This window comes from Neolamprologus multifasciatus, chromosome 1, assembly GCF_963576455.1.
Source record: "Neolamprologus multifasciatus chromosome 1, fNeoMul1.2, whole genome shotgun sequence".
Taxonomy (NCBI): domain Eukaryota; kingdom Metazoa; phylum Chordata; class Actinopteri; order Cichliformes; family Cichlidae; genus Neolamprologus; species Neolamprologus multifasciatus.
This window is the reverse complement of record NC_140439.1, coordinates 22,544,903-22,564,906: the sequence shown is the minus strand read 5'-3', so window position 1 is coordinate 22,564,906 and position 20,004 is coordinate 22,544,903. Positions and strand designations below refer to the sequence as shown.

At 39.2% G+C, this 20,004-nt stretch overlaps 1 protein-coding gene across 1 annotated transcript in view; it reads right to left on the bottom strand.

Annotated features, from left to right (window-relative positions):
- The window catches only part of LOC146525744 (uncharacterized), a 42,624-nt gene extending 32,543 nt beyond the window's left edge, over window positions 1–10,081 (bottom strand). The window contains exons 1-2 of the mRNA XM_085167762.1: window positions 9,884–10,081; window positions 5,437–5,512 (exon numbers count right to left, since the gene is read on the bottom strand). Of these exons, the coding sequence (XP_085023888.1) occupies window positions 5,437–5,512; window positions 9,884–9,905 (98 nt within the window). The 5' untranslated portion in view covers window positions 9,906–10,081. The remainder of the gene's footprint in view (window positions 1–5,436; window positions 5,513–9,883) is intronic.
- Window positions 10,082–20,004: the final 9,923 nt, after the last annotated feature.

Sequence of the window (20,004 nt, the reverse complement as noted above, 5' to 3'; positions counted from 1 at the left end):
TAATGATGTGGCTGGTGATTTTATAGTGTTACCATAACCAATAAAAAAAGAGCAACATTGAATTAAGTCATAAATATGACCTAAAATATTTCCTGTCACTCTCTTATCCATTGCCGTGCAGTCAAATTAGCTTTTAAGTTCTGGTTCACTGTGTATAACGTAGGACTTCATCATCTACTGCTTTTGGCCACTTCAGAGTTCATATTTGCCCCTTTTGCCCCCTTCAGCGTCTTTGAGTTGATCTAACAGATGGCTCGCACTGTTTCCATCCTAACACCGACTCCTCTATGAGTAGCCCCTCTCATAATTAAAGAAGAAATCAGACGAAAATACCAGCGACCAGATGCTCAGCACATTGCCACTCGGTTTCAAGGCTACCCTCCTATCCCCCTCCTCTGTGCCTCTCTCCTTCCCCTTACCACTGAGAAGCCAAATGGAGCAGCTAGTAAAATGAATACTGTAGTAACCTTAAGATAGACTGGACATACTTCGGGGAGAAAAAAAATTACAACAATAGTGGCATTGTAAAGCGCTTTGGGTGCCTTGAAAAGCGCTATATAAATCCAATCCATTATAACTACAGCCACGAAAGTCTTATCACACATAACAAGGGGAGAAGAAAATATTAGTTAACATGACTATGCCTGTGTGTTATTGTTCCATCTTAATTATAACAGCAAGTGCTTTGAGAGATAAAGGCCAAAAAAGACTAAACAGCAAGCCTCCCTCCATCACCCAACCCAGTCTTCTATCCCAAGCCATGGGTTAACTATACATTGACCGCACACACACATTCAAGCACACACGCTCCTCTGAGACCCCTCGTATGGCACCTGAGCCTTCCTATATGGGCCACACAGTACAGTGAGCTTTGTAGTAATGCACTGGAGCACACGAGGGCCACGGCTGCAGCATCAACAGCATCTGGGTTGTGGAACATTTGCCACTCGCTACACCCCATCACTGCTTCCACAGCTGTGGCTCACCAATAGAGAGGACCTGTGACAGTCAGAAAGCATGAACGATAAATGATGACAACACCCATATGTTGCCAGGGTCGCTGTAGAGGAAATAGCCTGGGGGTAGATATAGTGCATGAGAGAATGGCAGTGGGAAGAGACAGAAGAAAAAAAAAACAGTGCTTGATATCATGAGGCAAGAAATGACTTGCAGTGCATTAAGACATCAAATGAAAACCTTTATTGGGTTTTACTATCAATAGAGTTTAAATTTTTTATTTTGAGCTTCATAATCCAGCTTTCAAGCCATAATAACAGTTTAGAAAGAGTGGTAGACTACATGGTTTTGGATGAGTAGATTACACTGCTTTAGCATCTTAGACATGACTTAGAAAGTTTGTTTGCAAAGTAATCTAGGCCACAGGCGAACGTTTGTTGGCCAGCGCTGTGAGAATAGTGGGAGGGAGTAGTCAGGGCACGCTGCTGCTAGCAGCACAAAGCAAGATTACTGGAGCCTGGACAGAGAGATCTTTTGGTAGCTGCCTCACAACATTTTCATGTGTAACTGTAGCTGTACTGCTCACATTTTCTTTAGAAATCAAAATATATATGGTATGCAGAGGAATTGTAAACACTGCCTTCCAGTAAGGCCAAAAGAAAGAATTTTATTCCTTTTTATTTTGCAATTTACTGTCATGCATTTGATTTTGCCATCAGTTTAATGGTTGGTAATTTTGGTTTGTCTTGATAACTGTTGATGGATTACCTTTTAAAATGTATGGAGAAAATTGGCCATATACACAAATCCTCATTGCATAAACTTTGTTGAATCTTCCTCTAGTGCCACTATGAGTTTGTGATTTGTCAGTTTTATTAAATTGTGTCCCTTTCGGGATGAACTGTAATAATGTAATCCTCTGACTTTCCCAGCGTGTCTCAACTCAGGTACTTCTGTTAGCAGGCTGCACTCATGCAGTGTATTTTGTGAACATCAGCAATTTGATGCGTGTCTGACCATAATGCTAAATTCATTTCCAGGGAAGAGAACAGTTGTGTTTAATAAAACCAAGATGACACAACACGTGTGATGTTTGGTTTGAGTTGCAGGGCAACTTCCTTACATTCTGGTCACTCAGACACTCAGGATGTTGGACATTTAACCATCAAGAAACCAGTTGCTCACCAAAACTGCTTGTAACTAGTTGCCAAATACAAATAGAAAAATAAATAAATAAATGCAATAACTGGCAGCCTACTCGCAAGGACACTGCTGTCCTATTTTTCCTTTAGTGTGACTGAGCCACTACACGCAATTAATCTTCTTCACGCTGGGTGAAAATTGTTTGGTGGTTTGTGCTATGTGGCTAGAAAAATGACCACATGACCACTAAGGGTGAGAAAAAGGCAGTTTTTCATCCTCATGTTTTGTGACAGTTAGTTAGTACACCATCATGCATTCATGTACCCTTAAATGTGAACAGACTCAAAATAGCAAGTTTGAGTTTCAGACATTACTGATTTTCAAACATGCATGGCAATACACAACAAAATATAATAGGTTATCTGACTAATTCTACTGTCAAAATGATTATTTTCCCTCATTTTCACCAGCAAGATGGTGTTGGTCGAAAAAAACATGAGATCTGTGAAGTGGGAAGACATGCAAAGCCAATGACTACGACAGAAACACCTTAAAAAACTATGCACGATCATTTGAGAGTCAAAGCTAAATGGGGCCTGGACATTATTTGAGGAAAAGCTGAATAGTTTTTGGTAAATACTGAAGAGGATTTTAGTTGAAATGCCCACTCCTGGTGTAAGTATGTGAAGTATGGGATGTGAGGCACACAGTTTGAGTGATGATCAAAACTCTGCAAAAATAATTACATCCACAAGTCTGTGCGGTAAGTGATATATGTCAGTATAGCAATCTAAATTGTTTATCAAAACAATACCTGCTTATCATTAGAACAGCATTGTCCATAAATACGCTGACGTGAAGATTAACATCAGGCTTAAAGCACCACTGCACATGTGTCACAGAGCGACCTGCATGACTGTAATCATGTTTTTTGCATGTGTTAACAGGCTGGATGTGTCCCGTGCTTAGTTTAGCCTCCTGGATGTGTCTATAAGCCTCAAACGACCACAGAAATCCAACGTCCTCTGCTTTAAGTCTATGTCATTTCTGCAAAATATCATGGAGGCTATATCAGGCTATATTGGGGTTGATACCTCAGGTGTTTTCCACTGGGTGTTAGTCATTGTGAGTATGTGTGTTGTATGACTAACCTCATTAATGCATGCAGTGCTGTTGAATAACTGCATGGTGGAATGGCTGAATAATGTTTGGGGGTTCAAGGTTTAGGCAGGGCTGGTTAGAGGGATTGGAGCAGGGAGCACAAGCAGAGAGCTGGATTAACTGTTTTCAAGGACATGCTGTCTACATAATACATAATGACCCATACTGCACTATTTTTACATCTATACACCACTCTAATATATGATGAAACCAACAGAAGGACATGAATACAGCTGCCTTGAACTAAAAATCATCAGTGTGTATTGTGGAGCTGGAAACACATGTGGAGGCCCTGTTGCACAGAAGATAGAATATTAATGAGATTTTCTGATTGAGACCGAGACAAACAAGTTGGCCTCAATATCATTACATCTGTTAATATTCACTTTCTATTCTTGTTTGCATTCCTAACCTAGTTTGCAGTATTTTTTTAATCCTAGAGTGGACATCCGGCAACATATTTTAAAAATTAATGTTTTTCTCATCCTAGCTTCTTAAATGTTAAAAAAACACTTTTGTATGCTTTTAGAAACTATCATTTAATTTGGGAATTTGGTGATTTTTTCTAAATCTCTTGGACTTTTCTATTTTGTTCCCCTTTGTTTTAAATTAATTTTGAAGGACATACATGGATTTACAGAGTACATACAATGAGCCATTACCAGTGAGTGCTACAAAATGAGGATCGACTCAAACTTAACAAAAAGACGATACTCTCTGTGGTTTGTAGGGCTGGGCTATATCATACCGTTCACGGTAATACCGGTGTAATTTTGGGCAACGATAGGAAAATGAAATATCGCGATAGAATATGGGTAAAACGCGCATGCGCACTGCCTATGTTTACATACGCACATGGCGGCGACGCAGAATGAGAAGAGCGAAAGCGGATCGTTAAATGAAACGGATGAACCAGAACTGGTTTGTTAAAATGCTGCAACTTCAGTGGTGTGGAACTGGTTTAGCTTTCGTCCATCAGATACACAACAAAGCACTATTTTTGGTAGAGCATGCTAGCGGGCCGTCGTTATTACCGTGTTGTTTGGAAAATACGGCACACTTAAAATCAATCCTTGGATTTTTCTGAAAATCGACAGTGCCCCTTATAATCCCGTGTGCCTTATGTATGAATTCTGGTTGTGTTTACTGACCTCGAAACGATTTTATGTACACGGCGCTCGAAAATCTGTCAGATGTTTCAGTACGACTTTGCTAAGCTACGAAGCCACACCGCTTGATGGATTGTCGGAGCATTACGGCTCCGACAGTACGTATCACCTCGCGGAGTGATACGTGCTGTGCTTCAACATAATATTACGGTATTGTGTGTGTATAACCTCTTTTTAAGTTTTGTGGATATTACACATGGTTATGCTGAGGATATGTCGACCAGTTTCCACTGGAAATGCCTTTTGGTTAAACTGTCAGCAAGGAATATGCACTGTTACATTTTTATGTAACTTTAATGCACATACAAAAAACAGCTGCTTGTTTAAGTGAAAATACATTGATGGGGTTTTTTGCACTAATAAAGTTGTGGAGTTGTACAGTATTTTGTCTAGTGTCAATTATATCGTCAGATATATCATTATCGCAAATTTTCAAATGTATATCGTGATAAATATTTTTGGTCATATCGCCCTGCCCTAGTGGTTTGTGCTAATAAAAGGAGCTTTGGCCTACAGAGCCGCAGCCAGAGAAAAATCTGCAGTTCAAAGAGAGAGTTCGAGTTGAGTAATGAAGCCATGAACGAATTCAAACAAGCCCACACACTGTCATCTCTTCCACTACCCCTCCAACTCCCTTCCCCAGCCATCTGAGCACAGAGTTTACGTTAGTGTAGCTGCACACCGCAGTATTGAACTGTCAGCAATAAACAGTAATCAGCTCCAATCATATGTGTGCACTACATCAACAGATGGATTCAAACATTGACTGATGGAGACAGCACCTCTGGCCAAAATCAATAGCAGCTTACATACACTGGTATGAAGCTAATAACAAATAATGCTGCATTGATTGGAAAGCTGAGGTGCAACCATTGAGTTACAGATAAAGGGCTGCAGCAAATAATAGAGCGCGTGATTATCTCTGAGTGTGTGGGGGATAGGACAGTGTTCCTGTGTGTGTGTGTGAGCTTTGTGGGTGTGGGGAGGTGGGCGGTGTCATACTCACCCATAAGTGGTGTTGCTGGCCCTCTTACTGGCTGCCCTAGAGCGGCTTGACTTCAACTCTCCACTCATGCTCATGTCTGCATGAAAGAGCAACCAATTAACTTTGTACTGATACAATAAAGAGCAACATACTGCAACACAACAAAGAGAGAGTACCAAACACACACACATACTCACACACACACGCACACACAGGAACCTCCAGATGACTAAATGGCATACACATGGTCATGTTTATCCTACACTTGGGTCTTCTTTATTCTGGCAGCATTTACATAATCTACAGCACCTTGACATGATGCTGACTAAAGGGCCAGCTAAGACTGACAGAAGCCAGTATCTGTTTTCATGTCCACCTCCCTCCAGCCACTTTGAGCTAGACTGTTCACTCCATTTTTATTTCCTGTCTGCAAGGATACATTGGAAACTTGGCACAGCCTCTAAAAAGCTCAACTGAGCTCTGATCTCACTCTTTCTCCTGCAAACACTTTTATATACATGTTTGTACTAGCCATTTAACCATAAACCATCTTGATTACAGGACACGCCAGCAGCTCACTGATCTCACTGTGCTTGCTCTCTTGTCAATTTACCAAAGGTGAGTAAAAGACAAAAAAACAGGCAGGAGGAAAGCAGCAAAGAGAAGGGGAGAGGAGAGGAGAGAAGTCCAGTCTGACATGGACAGATGGGTGGTGAATGGAGTGTGACTGGGCCAGCTGCACATACACTCGCACAGCATGATTGTCAAATTGCTGGAAGCGACAATTAATTAAGTATGGGTTTGAAAGTGTAAAAAGAAATTTAGACATACGTATGCGCCTTTACCTCCCAAAGTAGACATAGTATTTTCATGAAAAAGTGACTACATCTCCTTACACTAAAAGGACAAAAGGCCTACACATTATCTTTTAAATATAATGGCTCGGCATTGTGTGGCAGGAAAACAAAACTGAGTTTTATAATGAGTTTGCTGAGCAACAGGATGACTGTATGATTGACTGCGTGATGAAGCCATTATACAGGAAGAGAGGGGAGGATGCTGCTGAGCACAGTTGTGGCGCTCAACAGGAGCAAAACCTCAGGAGGTAATCAGTGTGCTATCAGAGTAAACAAAATCCTATATACACCACAGTTAGCTCCTCCTTTGCAGACTTCACATCTATGCCCACGCATGTATGCACGTACATATATGTGTATTATACTTTGTTTTGTTTTGGGGGTTTTCTGTTCAGAGGTATAGTTTCAAAAAACAAGGCAAACTGCGTTTTCCTTCTTTTACTGCAAACCGTCTTGCAACGTTTACGACTGTTTTGAATTAAAGTGACTTCACATAAATGACGACTTTTTTTTGGTGAGCCACACACAGATTCTGCCCTATAGTTGGCTACAGAAACATAGAGGCCTACGAAAAAGAAGTGAACTCACAGTGTTATAAAATACTCCACCCTGCTCTAATCACGGTGAACGCAAAGGAAACAGTGATTCATGGTTGTTGTTGTGATGCAATATGCATTTTTTCCCCTTGCAAATACCAAACAGTCTCACTTTAAGCAGCTACATTGTGCATTTATTAGAGCTATAAAAAAGAATAACTTGTTTGAAACACACTACTATTGTAGGCCTTTGGATAAAATCATCTGCTAAATGAATATAATGCAGACTAAAGAGTTTTGAGGACATACATATAGTATTGTGGATTATATGTCAAAATTGTAGCTTTTATCATGAAAACATGTTGCAGATTACAACCACTATGTTTCACTACTGTCATTTATTATCCATTTATACCATCCATTTTATTGGAGGGCAATCACAAGTAGACTATTATTTTAGTTTTATTTCTATTTTTGCTTCTAGTTTAGATGACAGATTTAAGAAAATATATGGTTTAAATATAAACGCATAATTGAAACATTACTACATCTTCACTGTGTGGTTAGAAACCGTACAGACAGCAATTCTGCAATACGTGCAAAATTGGATTATTTTCAACGAATACTAATATTTCAGCCATAACAAGATTGTGTAGTGATTCAGGACTCATTCACAAATCCATGACCACCCTGAGAGATTCCAGGTGCAAACTGGCAGGGAGATATAGAACTCAAACGGCAGTATAATCTGCTAGACAGTTATTTTGTAAAACTGGCTCAAAGAGCATCAGAGGACACAGCAAGGTCACATGCGATCAGCTGTAATGGGTTATAAAGCCTCAGCCTCCGCCACAGTCCATCACTATGCTTTGTATCAGCGGATGTCAGGCTGACTGCCAGAGTGCTGCTTCATACCCAGCCAAAGTTAGAGCCAGCTTAATCACACTACCTGGAAACAAAATTACATAGACACAATGTGGAAAAGCTTTTCTTATTCTGAGTTTTCAAAGCTAGAAGGAGCCTAGATTTCCCCTGAAGATCCCAGTCAATCAGAACCCACCCTGCTCTAATGAAACCTTGGACCTGGATCAAAGTTAAGAAATAGGAATCTGTGTATTCACCTCATTGGAAAACACTGAAAGTTGCAGACTTTAAGAGTCTGCAACACATGCATTAAGGGGAGTCTGTGCACAGCACTTACTTTGTTTTCACAGATTCTTTTTTAGGAAACGGTCTGAAAACACACACGCACACGCACACACACACTTGAAGTCACGGATGTGTGGGAGATTGGATAATGTGATCAGATAAAAACAGCTAAATCTGCCGTCTTCTATCATCATTTTTATTTTCATCCCAATTCTTCAATTTATCACGCGTTGGGCTGAACCGCATCCCTAAATGTTTGATGTATTTTTCAGCGCAATTTGATTCAACATCTAAATCGAGTAACTAACTTCAGAGCAGAACGCAAACGCTTGAGCTGCTGACTGACACTGAAATTTTCAGAGGCATTTAATTCAAATGGAATATTTGGTAATACCGTTCGCACACTCACTTTGCTTTTCTGAAGCGCTGCATCCTAAAAGTGAAAGAAAAGAGAGCGCGTATGGCTGAACGCTTTTGCAACAATCATTTAAACCAGGACTGCGAAGCTGATTTCAATTTAGCAGATTGGTTAAATTACAAAAGAACCTTGATAAAAGATTAAACTACAGTAAGATATTTTCTGCTCTTGTATTGTTCTTTGTCTGTCCTTCGTGCCTTTTCTTTTGATCACTGGTTATTGGCTTTACTTAAGCCTACTACTTTTTTACTACTACTTATTCTGGACCAGAACAAATTTGTCAAGGCACAGTATATACAGTACTATCAAGCCGCACAACCAGAATAGCAGAAATTAACATTTTATTTGATTTAGACTTACAGTTGATGATATCATTGTGACTGCAGGATCACATAAATCCCCCTCACTTGTCATAAAGCTTATTAATTAATTCACATCCTGGTACCCTGTATATTAAAGTGTTGACGATGTCTAGGTATAAGTGCAGCGTGTGCAGGTCTTGTCGATATGCCGAGTCTCTGCACGTTCCTGCAACCATGAACACTTAGTTTCCACTCACAGATAAAAACACGAAACTGTGTAACATAAATTATTACTTACAGATCTAAGGAACAAATAAAAAACAGGAAATATACTGTTTGTTGGCATGGATACATGGTAAATTGAGAGAGATGCTAGTGTGCTAAAAACCACGTCTCAACAGTGAAGCAGAACGCAGCATTATAGTGAGGGAGACGACAACAGTGACTTGACTTTATTTTTGCACTGTGGAAGTATTTAACAGTTTAAGATGCGTTTTACTTTCACCGTGGAGTCTGTTAGTCTATACTGACCTTGTCTGAAGCCTCTGCTTCCCCACCAGACAAGTAGCTTTGAGAACAGACTGAGGTTTCCAAACTAGTGTGGAAGTTGTGAAAAGATGTTGGCACTGTGCCTGCATGGTAATGTAGTCTTATTAGGAACTGTTCATGGATGCACTGTTCACTTTGCAAATGAAGAAGAAAACTATAAAGAAATCTCAATCCATATGGAGAGATGGGTATTACAACATAATTAAGCTTTAAGTCATTTCACTAGCAAAAGCCTTTGTATCCAGACTAGACCATGTGCTGACCTTGCCAATAGGAGAAACACACTTGGCTTTTGCTTAAAGGTAAATTTGCCTGAAACACCTCTTAATGCATCACAGTGTTTAACATCCTCAAGTCCAGTGTCTCCTATATTACCACAGCATCTTCTGATTGGACTAATGTTTAGGGACAGGGAAAACCGAGAAAAACAGCTCTGAGGTACAAATGTAGAGAAACCGGAGCTTCAGGCTGAAGTGCACAGATGAGCACGCACAAGCTGAAAAGCTTCCAGGATGAAGGGGGGAAATGGCAGTGGAGAGAAAAGGAATAAGAGGAACAATGGCAAATACTATCTTTCAGAAACACCGTGGTGCATGCAAACATCCACTAAAACAGGCGTCATCACACATACACAACGAAACACTTCGGTATACTCACATCTTGGACTGAACAGGGTCATATCAGGGATGCAGAACAACCAGAAGACTGTTGAGTGGAAGGACTAGCCGAGGATTTCTTTCCTTCTGTTTTATAACTCTCTCGTCTTATGTCCTCACTCTCAGACTATGTGCGCGGTGTTGTTTGTGTGTACGCGCGCCGGTAAGCGTGTGCTCAAAATACTGTTTGGCTGACTGCTGCGATACTACTGAGTCAGTGACAAACCAGCTAGAGAAGCACCAATGGGATGTACCAAATTTGTTATTGTGGCGGGGGTGTGCGGGAGCACTGGAATGTTCCATTAGCTGGAAAACTGGAAGGAGGGTAGGATGAGTGCGCAGCTGCTTCTCCCCACAGCAACAGGAGCTTTGGCAGGAGCTTCGGGCTTACAAATTCAAACCAGGCGAAAAGGAAGCCGCTATAGTGCATGTAGTGCATATGTGTGTTTGTGTTTGCACTTTAATGCATGTGTCAAAGAAGAGCAGAAGCCTGAAGGCACAGGTGTGTATTTGTTTCACTTCACACGTGCACTATACAGGACTGTAGTCTCTACTGTATATAGTTAGCACGACTAAAAGTAATGCAATATGCAAGGGAAAGGACAAAAATGACCTATTTCCCATAGTTTCCCATGTCATTAACATGCAGTTGTCTGCTAAGTTTCACCTCTTTTGTGATTTTTCATGCTTTCAACTGTTTTTCAGGTCAATTTTGGTGCATTTTAATACAATTATCTGTCAAATAATATGCTTTGTGTTGCCATCAATTGTATTACTGGCTCACTCAAGAAGTCTGGCCTCCTGGTTTTGGCAAGTGAAATTCCATTTATTTTCCATTAATTTTCTGCTACTTATCCAGATTCAGGCCGAGGACACAGCAGTCTGAGTTGAGAATCCCAGACTTCCCTCACCACAGCCACCTATTCCAGCTCATCCTTCTTATCCGTAATCTCTTCATGGAGTCCTGGGTCTGCCCCAAGGCCTCCTCCCTGAAGGACATGCCCACAGTAGCTCACCTAGGAGGAGGCATCCTAGTCAGTTGCCTGTACCACCTCAACTGGCTCCTTTCGATGTGGAGGAGCAGTGGCTCTATTCCGAGTCCCTCTCAAATGACCAAGCTCCTCACTCTATCGCTAATGGAGAACCCAGTTAGTCTTCAAAGGAAAATAAATGTAAAAAATAATAATAAAAAAGAATATGATTCACTTTGGATCTCGCCCCAGTCCCTCTGTCAATCTAATGTTCTCCCTTCTCTCGTGAACAATGTTGAATCCTGTCTCCAAATCCACAAAACACATGTAACTGGTTGGACAAGTGTAGCCTTGAATATCATCGAGATTATAGTGAGCTGGTCCAGTGTTCCAGGCAAGTGATATTCCAGTATTTTATTGTATGCTATTAGTGTGGTAATTGGCAAATATGATATGTTTGAAGTCCATGGAGCCAGCTTGCTAACCACAGTAACTTAGCATGCCAGCCTCTTATTAAAATGTTGCCACTTTGTCTTAAATAAAAACAAAATCACCCGTGGCTAACATGCTAATACAGCTTCAAAACAGGGCTCCCTCAACCAATACAATTAAGTCACTGCAGTCATGCCCATCTTTTATATACAGTTTATGGTGCACACACATTATGTGAGTTAACAGAAAATAAAACAGGAAACGCTCATATAAGTAGTGACTTTATCTCAACACAAAACCTATACTGCACTGGAGGCAAGTTACCTGTAAGCCAGCTGAGAAAGTAACTGAAGATTTCATTGCAATCCTAGTAATGTCCGATTTCTCAGCATTATTTCCATCTCTGGGATCTTGATTATAATTAATACTGTATCGCAAAACACACCCAGCAGAATCCTGTTTTGCATGGTGAAAACTGTGCATGCTGTCTAATCGCTGTTTCACTTTTGTTGCGCGGTAGTTAGAGAGCGAATACACCTGAGGGCGTTTAATCTTCCTAGCTCCCGAGGAGGGGGCTTTCATGTGGGGTTTGTTTAATTAGCTCCTTTAACTACCAACACAGAGTGAGACTGGCTGCAAGCCAAACTTTAATCTTAGGCAACTCTAAAATGATTATTAGCTCTTTTCACACTACACTTAACCCAGACAAAATTGCTTTATTAAACTGTTAACTCTTGGATAACTGTGTTGTTAAATGACAAGGAGCTGAAACCCTATAACTTATCACTCAGTAAGGTAGAACAGCACAGTGTATCTTGTATCTTTAGCCACTTTTTTATTAGCTGCCCAGTACAAAAACACATAACGGTGATTCTAAAAGAGCTTTTATTTGAAAACCTGAAAGGTTTAGGAAAATGGGAAGTGGAAAAGAAGAAGTAGCAAACCTAAGAAAAGGGATTTACAACAGGTGAACAGTATGAGAAAATCATGTCCCTGAAAAATAGGAAAACAAATCCAGCAAAAACCTGACACTGGACCTGAGATGAATCTGGCCCTTCAGTTGATCTGGCTACTGTTCACTGAAGCTTCATCAGAAATGGTTTTAGTGGAAGGATGGCTGTCAATGCCGTTTCCCTTCCTTAAGAATGCCATTCTTAAGGAAGGGAACAATCATCATTCCATAAAACCTGTTGGCACTGATTATGAGTGTTGGTTCAAATCCTTACATATATACGATGTAATACGATGTATATCTATGTATCCATGTGTCCATCATGTAACATCATCTGGAAAGCATCTGACTTGAAACACCTTCCTTTTTCAGCATGACAGTGATCCCGAACACCCTGCTAATGCAGTAAAAGCATACCTGGTCTGAAAGCCAGAATTTCATCATTTTTGAAGTAGTGTGGTGTTGTTTTGAACAGAACAAAATCAGCCAAAATATGCAGAAAAAAGTACTACACAGTACTGTGCTTCAGCCCTGCCAAGCAAGCTACTCCATGGATTTGTTTGTCATAATTATAAAATGCATTTATTTATTTTTAAATGTGCCTGGTTTAGTTAGCATTTCGCAGCTCTTTCTTTTGTGTGAGAGTCAATATCACAAGTACAGTTCAGAATACTGACCACTACTCAAAATCCAGCTCAATTACAATACAAAAAAAGAGCTAGAGATGATATACAGGAAGCCTGTTAGGGATGGGATACTGCTGTTTTTTTTTTTTTGGTTGAAGGTACTTATGGTGGAAGTAGAACTTTATTTGTGTAGTGGTATTTAAAAAAAAGTAGTGTGTGAATAATAAAGTGTTACGGTGATACACCTACGCAGTTAAGTTGAAACTCAGCTATAGGCCTGCAGAAAGAAATTTGTTTTAGCTGACATACTCAAGCTGTGCTTAGCCATCTGAAAAATTGACCACATAGCAAAGCATATGCTGTGGGCTATATACTCTTGGTAAACTCTCATGAGGAGGCAGGCACCCATGCTGAGGTTTAGCATGAAGTAGTGACTGAGGTCAAGAAATAAAATAAAATAAACTTTTCCTACATGAAAACTTCTAAAAATACAGTATTTTTGTTTAGTGATGCATCTTGAAAATGTAATAGACTCAAGATTCTTAAATCTTTATTCACATTCATACCGTCATGGTCCCTCTCAGTCTTAGCCCTGCTTTCTCGTCTACATCTGAAGTAGCCACTTACACATCTGATATAGATGATTGGTTGTGTATCTTAGACTACCTAGCTTTGATGCTCTGTTTCCTGGTTACCTGTTAATCCATACTTACTTGATTTAGCCATCCCAGATCTTTTGCTGGTGTATCCGCCTTTTAGAGAAACCTACCTGTTCAACTATTGTCCACTAAAGCATACTTACCTGAGTGCAAATTTGTGGATTTTGATAATACTTGTCTGTACACATCCTTGTGGAGAAACTGCAAAGTCCTACATCCATGCCTCTGAATGCCAAAGAAGATTAATCTAAAGCCTTCCTTGTAAAGACAGTTACTACTATCCTGAACTGGCAACCTGTGTGAACAAAACACTCTTACCTGCCAAATCGCCTGGTTGTAATTGGACTTAACTTAAAAAAAAAAAAACTGAAACTCATTGCTTGAACTATTGTCAGTACTTAGTCACTGTCTGAAAGTGTTCATTAACACCATTGCACTGCGTCCTGCCATCCAGTCTTTTGCACAAACTGTGACACATACATAAACCACAAAACTCTTTTGTGTTTAAAACATGAATTTACAGCTGGAGTCTCTTTCAATTCTCTGCATTCAAACGCAGATCCTAAGAATATATGAAAAGAGTTATTTTTTGTACTGACACCTGGATATTGACAAATCATACCATGTACTCCAGCACAGTTATGAAGCAATTAAAAGAACAGAATTGTACCTTTCAATATCAGTACGTTACAGCTGATGTGGATAACAAAAGAGCATAAGTGAACACATAGTGCATTCTCCATCTCCCTCTTAAGGTCTCAAAGTCTAAACCTGCCGATCGCTTTCAAATGAAACAGGTCTTCATTTATTTCAGCTAAAGCTTCATTCCTTGTCTTCATTTTTTTCTATTGGGTAGAATAATACATAGAACCTACTTTGTTAGCTGTTTCAGAAAACATATACATGCAACAATACTAGCAAATACTTTGCACTGTTTAAAAAATGGGAACAATAATAATAATCTGGTCCTTTGCAAGTCTTACCTCAGTTGGATAAAAAAAAACATAGCATCTTACACCAAATCAATTTATTTAAGCAACAAGAATTAAGTCAGAATGCAGAAGCAGTCCTGTGAAAAACTAAGTATAGCTTTGGTAAGATTAGCTTCCATACGAATTAAGAGGCGTAGAAGCAGCCAGGTAATGATAATCGAATGTATTTAATTAATTCATCATAACCAAGTGAGCATCTCTGTAACAGCAGAAGTTTGCTGGCTTGGAGGAATCACATGTGTGTTAGCATAGAGCCAAGGAGAACATCAGTGGTAAATGTAAAGAATCAACAATTTTATGGCTATCAGTACTGGAAGATACATGGCCATTTACAAATAACCGACATGTGGACTGACAAGTAGAAAGCAAGAGTTTCCAATTTTCCTAGAGGAAGTAGCAACAAATGGCAAGGTCAGACTGTGCAACACTCAGAGAAACTGCAAAACAATCCAAGAGCCACAGGCCTCAGTTAGCATGTTAAATATTAAAGTTCATGACACTGGAAAAGTTGAACAACTATGTCTCGTTTGGAAGGATTGTCAGGAAAAAAAGTCTCTTCTCTGTAAAAAACAAAATAATGGCAGCAGAGATCAAGTTTGCAAAAGTGCATCTGAGCAAACCACCCTGTCCTGTTTAGACAGGACAAGAACAAAATGGAAATGTTTGGCTGGAGAGCACCAAATTTATTGAAAATCAGACATATCGTATCAGCACAAAAACCTTGTACCAGCTGTCAAGTACGGAGGTGGAGGGTTGATGATTTAGGCAGTCCTAGAGTCGACCATGAATGCCTCTGTATATCAAATGTGAGGCCATCTGTCCAAAAGCTGAAGCTTGACACAAATTGTGTGATGCAACAAGACAGTGGTCCCAAACACAGCAACAGATCTAATATAGAAATCGAAAAAGAAAAGAGTCGAGGTTCCACATGGCTCAAAGTCCAGACCTTAACCCAAGTGAACCTTAAGACAGCTGTGCATAAACAAATGCCTAAATGAATTAAAGCAACGTTGTAAAGAATAGTGGTCGACCTTTTCTCTACAACAATGTGAGAGATTAATAAAGTCATATAGAAAACGAATGCTTCAAATTACTTTAAATTATTGTGAGATTCTGCAAGCAACTGAAGTATCCAATTATTTACTTTTTCACACTGCTTCTGCACTTTGGCTTAATTTTTGTTAAATAATCACTCTTGTCGTTTATATTTATATTTACAAAGTTTAAGTACTTACTATGGACCACATTGTTTTTATGATGTCCTGAAACTTTAGATTAGAAAGTTTATAGAAGTACCTCTATTTGACTGAACGTGCCTGTAAAAGAGGATTATATGAGCTGGTCCATCTGTAATAAATACAGGATGAATTAAAATGTTCTCATTTTAATTTACTTTGTTCTGTTATGGGATGACTCGGCAGCATGTCCTACACACACTCTCCTCTCCTGATTAGCCTCTTTTTGTGTTCACACCCAGACAGACAGCAGCGACCAATGCCCAATGAAAATCAGTGTTCAGCGAGGTATTACTGTATCTTGACATGATAATCTTCTTTTTAAATGCACCACTGCGCTCTTTCCTCCACCATGGAGCACTGCAGACAGCTCATACATTATCATTGAGTGCCTTTTCTCTTTCCTTACCCCTTCCTTCTCCATGTCACACCCACTGAATCCCCCACCCCCACCTTCCCCCTGCCACTCTTTCCAGCTTGAGTGTCTCAGTGTGAAAACCTCATTATGTTTTGCTACTGGACCTGCAAACTCAATTGGACAGCAAGTTATAGTTCATGTCTGAGCCAGTGTGTCTGCTATTGTGTTTCTGTTTGAGTGTGGATGCACATGCATTCATTTCTGTTTTGTGTGCGTGCGTGCGTGCACCTGTATGTGATCTGTGGTGAATGAATCAAAAGGACTCCATCACTGTGACAGTCCTCAGGTGGGGCAGTTTTTTTAAGCATTTAATAACTGTGGCAGCCGTGTAATTTGGCTGATGATAATGGCTATGCATTTCAAGACAGCTTTATACTGGCACTATTCACTTAACTTTAATGCTAACCTTGAGCTATCGGGCTAAACATATTCTTTTGTGCAGTACAAACATTTTATTTATGACCAAACACTGACCAATGCTTCCAGAATACCTATAAATTATTATGAGTTATACTTTAAGATGTTAAAGTGTAAAAGATGGTATACAAAAATCGACAACCTTGGATTTTAATCTTTTCCTGAAAATATAGCCCAGTGTTGTGAGGTTGTAAAACATGAATTTGGACTTTGTCTTTGTTGTGAGGAGCTTGAATGTGAGATAACAGTGTCCTCTGTGCAGTTTGATCTCAGTTTTGGATGAGGCCGTTTCTCCCTGGAGCATCTCTCGGACAGAGACCACACACAAAACTGTATGCTGTTTCCAGACTTGTGATGTAGTGAACAAAGAAAAATTGGCTTGACAAAGAGCACAGTAGGTTCCTCAGAGGATGAGCCAACCTATATTGGGCATTCTCTGATGAGTAATTAGTAGGAGGATTCAATTATGTTCAGAGATAGTGAGAACCTGAAACTCAGTTAACTTTGCATTACTGCCTCCTTCCCTGACTCCTACCGTGAAACACACACAGCGGAGAGTGTGGCTGAACTGAGTCGCATTCTCAAACAACCCCATTCATCATCCTCCAGAGCCCTATCTTTTTCTGTCAGGGATAGTCTTGTTCACTTGGACTGCCCAGCTGTGACGAAAGAAAAAAAATCTCTTAACTAACCAGAAACTTCTGTGTCATCTTGAGAGCCTGACAGAAATCAGAAAAGACAGAAAAACAAAAACAACACAACAGGAAAATATGAAAAAAGACTAAAACTATTAAACACACTTAATAAAAATAAATATAATCATATACAAACAAGCAAAAACTACCTTAAGAATTAAGGGAAATTTTATGTAGAGCTTGAGCACCAGCAAAAAAAAGAGCCAATTCAATTTGGTGCTGACTTGGATAAATATGAGGGTACTGGAAGTTTGTTTCATATTTGCTCATAGGGGTTCATACGATTGTTGGTATTTTCTATGTTTTTTCCGTTTTGCTGTAGGGTCTTTAGCTTACAATGTAAAATGCCTTGAGGCATCTGTTTTTGTGATTTGGTGCTATAAAAATAAATTTCAATTGAAACTGAATATTTCCATCAGACTTGCACCTTGTGACCAGGTGTCCCCTCAACTAGTCAAACAATTTGCATTGATCTCTTGCTATACAGGGAGGTGTGCACAGCATGCCAGCTGTTTTAAAATGCTAGAATATGTCAGAGTAGTTTAATAAACATTGTAGTGAATTGATATTTGATATTGCTCCTTTGGCATTCAAGTACTCAGGCATGTGCACATGTCGTCATATTAATTGTTTTTCTAATAAGCAGTTATGAACTTTGGGTACTGTAGTTATGATATAAGAGTACTCTCTAAGTATCCTTCTGTTTTGGTCTTCTTTGCCTCAACTGGACACAAATTATCTTGTTGTAGAGGACAACACATTTTTTTAAAAAAAACCTTTCTTAATAAAACTGAGGATGGCATAGTGAGGATATCATTTTTTTTTCACCAACAGCTGACTTTAAACTTATATACATGCCAGAAATTACCTGTTTAAATATTTTGTTTCTATTGATTTTTATCTGGCAAAAGGCTCTCGAAATACAATTTTCTCTAAATATTTATTTAATATTCCATTTTCCTCATGTAACAACAAAATAAGATAGCTGTGTAAATATACTGTTCCTGTTTTGGTGGTTACAAATAAACTCTGGGTTGAATTTGGTCGTGTTTGTACGTTGTAACAGTTTGTGGGGGGTTTGTAACAGTAACTATTTTTGAGCTGGTTCAGCATAGTACTCCATGTATCAACTTTATGTAAACAAAAAGGAATGATGCTGAATGAAGGATTAGGTTCTTAAGTTCTATACATATATATGTGTGTGTGTGTGTGTGTGTGTGTGTGTGTGTGTGTGTGTGTGTGTGTGTGTGTGTGTGTACATTGTACAAGTAAATGCATAGTTATTTATAGAATTTTAGTTTTTCTTCTTAGGAAGGAGTAATAAGACATATGGAGAGAATATTATGTCAGTGCACTCTGGTATATTGCTTGTGTATATTAGAACTCATTTATTCATGATTTTAAGACTTATTTTGTCTGATTTGTCAAAATAGTTCCATAAGAATCAATGTGCTGCAGAAAATATCATCACAAAACCTGGGTGAAGAAGAATGCTATCATTATTGCAAGATTGTTTATTCAGCCAACTTCTCTCCTCTGGGTGTCGAATAGAACAGCTTGTTGTCCACTACTAGAGTTACTAAGCCATGTGTGAATAAACATTTGTATGTCTAAATAGTTTAAATGATCTAGCGCTAATCCAATTTTGCATGTCAGTTTGTTGAAAAAGTAAACTAAAAATTAGGTTGCACTAAAGAGGGCCATAGTGTGGTTAGTGTGCACTGTTCATTCTTGGATTTTGGCCTTGACCCTGTGTACAGACTTTTGTCTAAAACCTCTAAATAATTCAATGAAGTGATGTACACTAGATGATGAAACTTGTTCTTTTCCCCATAATTTTAGGCTAAAATCTTACGTTACACTAACAGTCCAGTTGGACTATCTGTCTGTGTAGTCTCTCTCACAAGGCGGTAAAATCCTTTATTTAACTTCAGAAAGACTCAGTCCCTGTGATGTTCTTTTGTAATCTGTATGTAATCATGTTACTAATTAAGGCCATTAGTTGTGAAATGTTCAGCCAGGTGGTTTTTAAACAGTACATAACCAATCACGTATTTCATTGGACCAACATTTTGAAACATGTTGCAGGAATCGAATTCAAAGTCAGCGTATATTTTATTCATTTCATTTATTCATTTTGGGATTTTAACCCGACACTGCTTCAAAAATATTGAGGTTGAGACTTGGGGCAGCTGACAGGATTCCTCTGTTTCTCTGTCTAGGTATGCTTTTACTGCATTGGCTCTGTGTTTAGGATCTTTGTCAGGGTGAAAAATGAAGCCAGTCTAACACTTTCCAAATTGCATTGCATGGTAGATCAAAATACTTTTGTGGCATTCTTAATACAACCAATTTTGACAAAGCTAAATTGCAGCCCAAAATATGACAGAGCGTCCACCGTGTTTTACTGATGGCTGTAGACATTCATGGTTGCACTTCTCTCCTTAGCCAGTTATAGAGAAGTACACAATCAGAATGAATACTGTTATTGCCCCAAACGTGTTGTAGGTAACTAGATAGCTTCATATTTGCCTAATCAGACTGAGAAAGTGACAAAATGTTCATGTTGACTTTGCACTGGCTATTATTGAGTCTAACTACCAGTTTGGACAGTCAAAGCTGCCATGTTGTATTTGGTGTGCTGTTGTTTTTATCCAGTGGCAATGTCAGAATATTTTGTTCTTCAAATGTCAGTCATTCTTGTAGGCAGTGACCAGTCCAACAA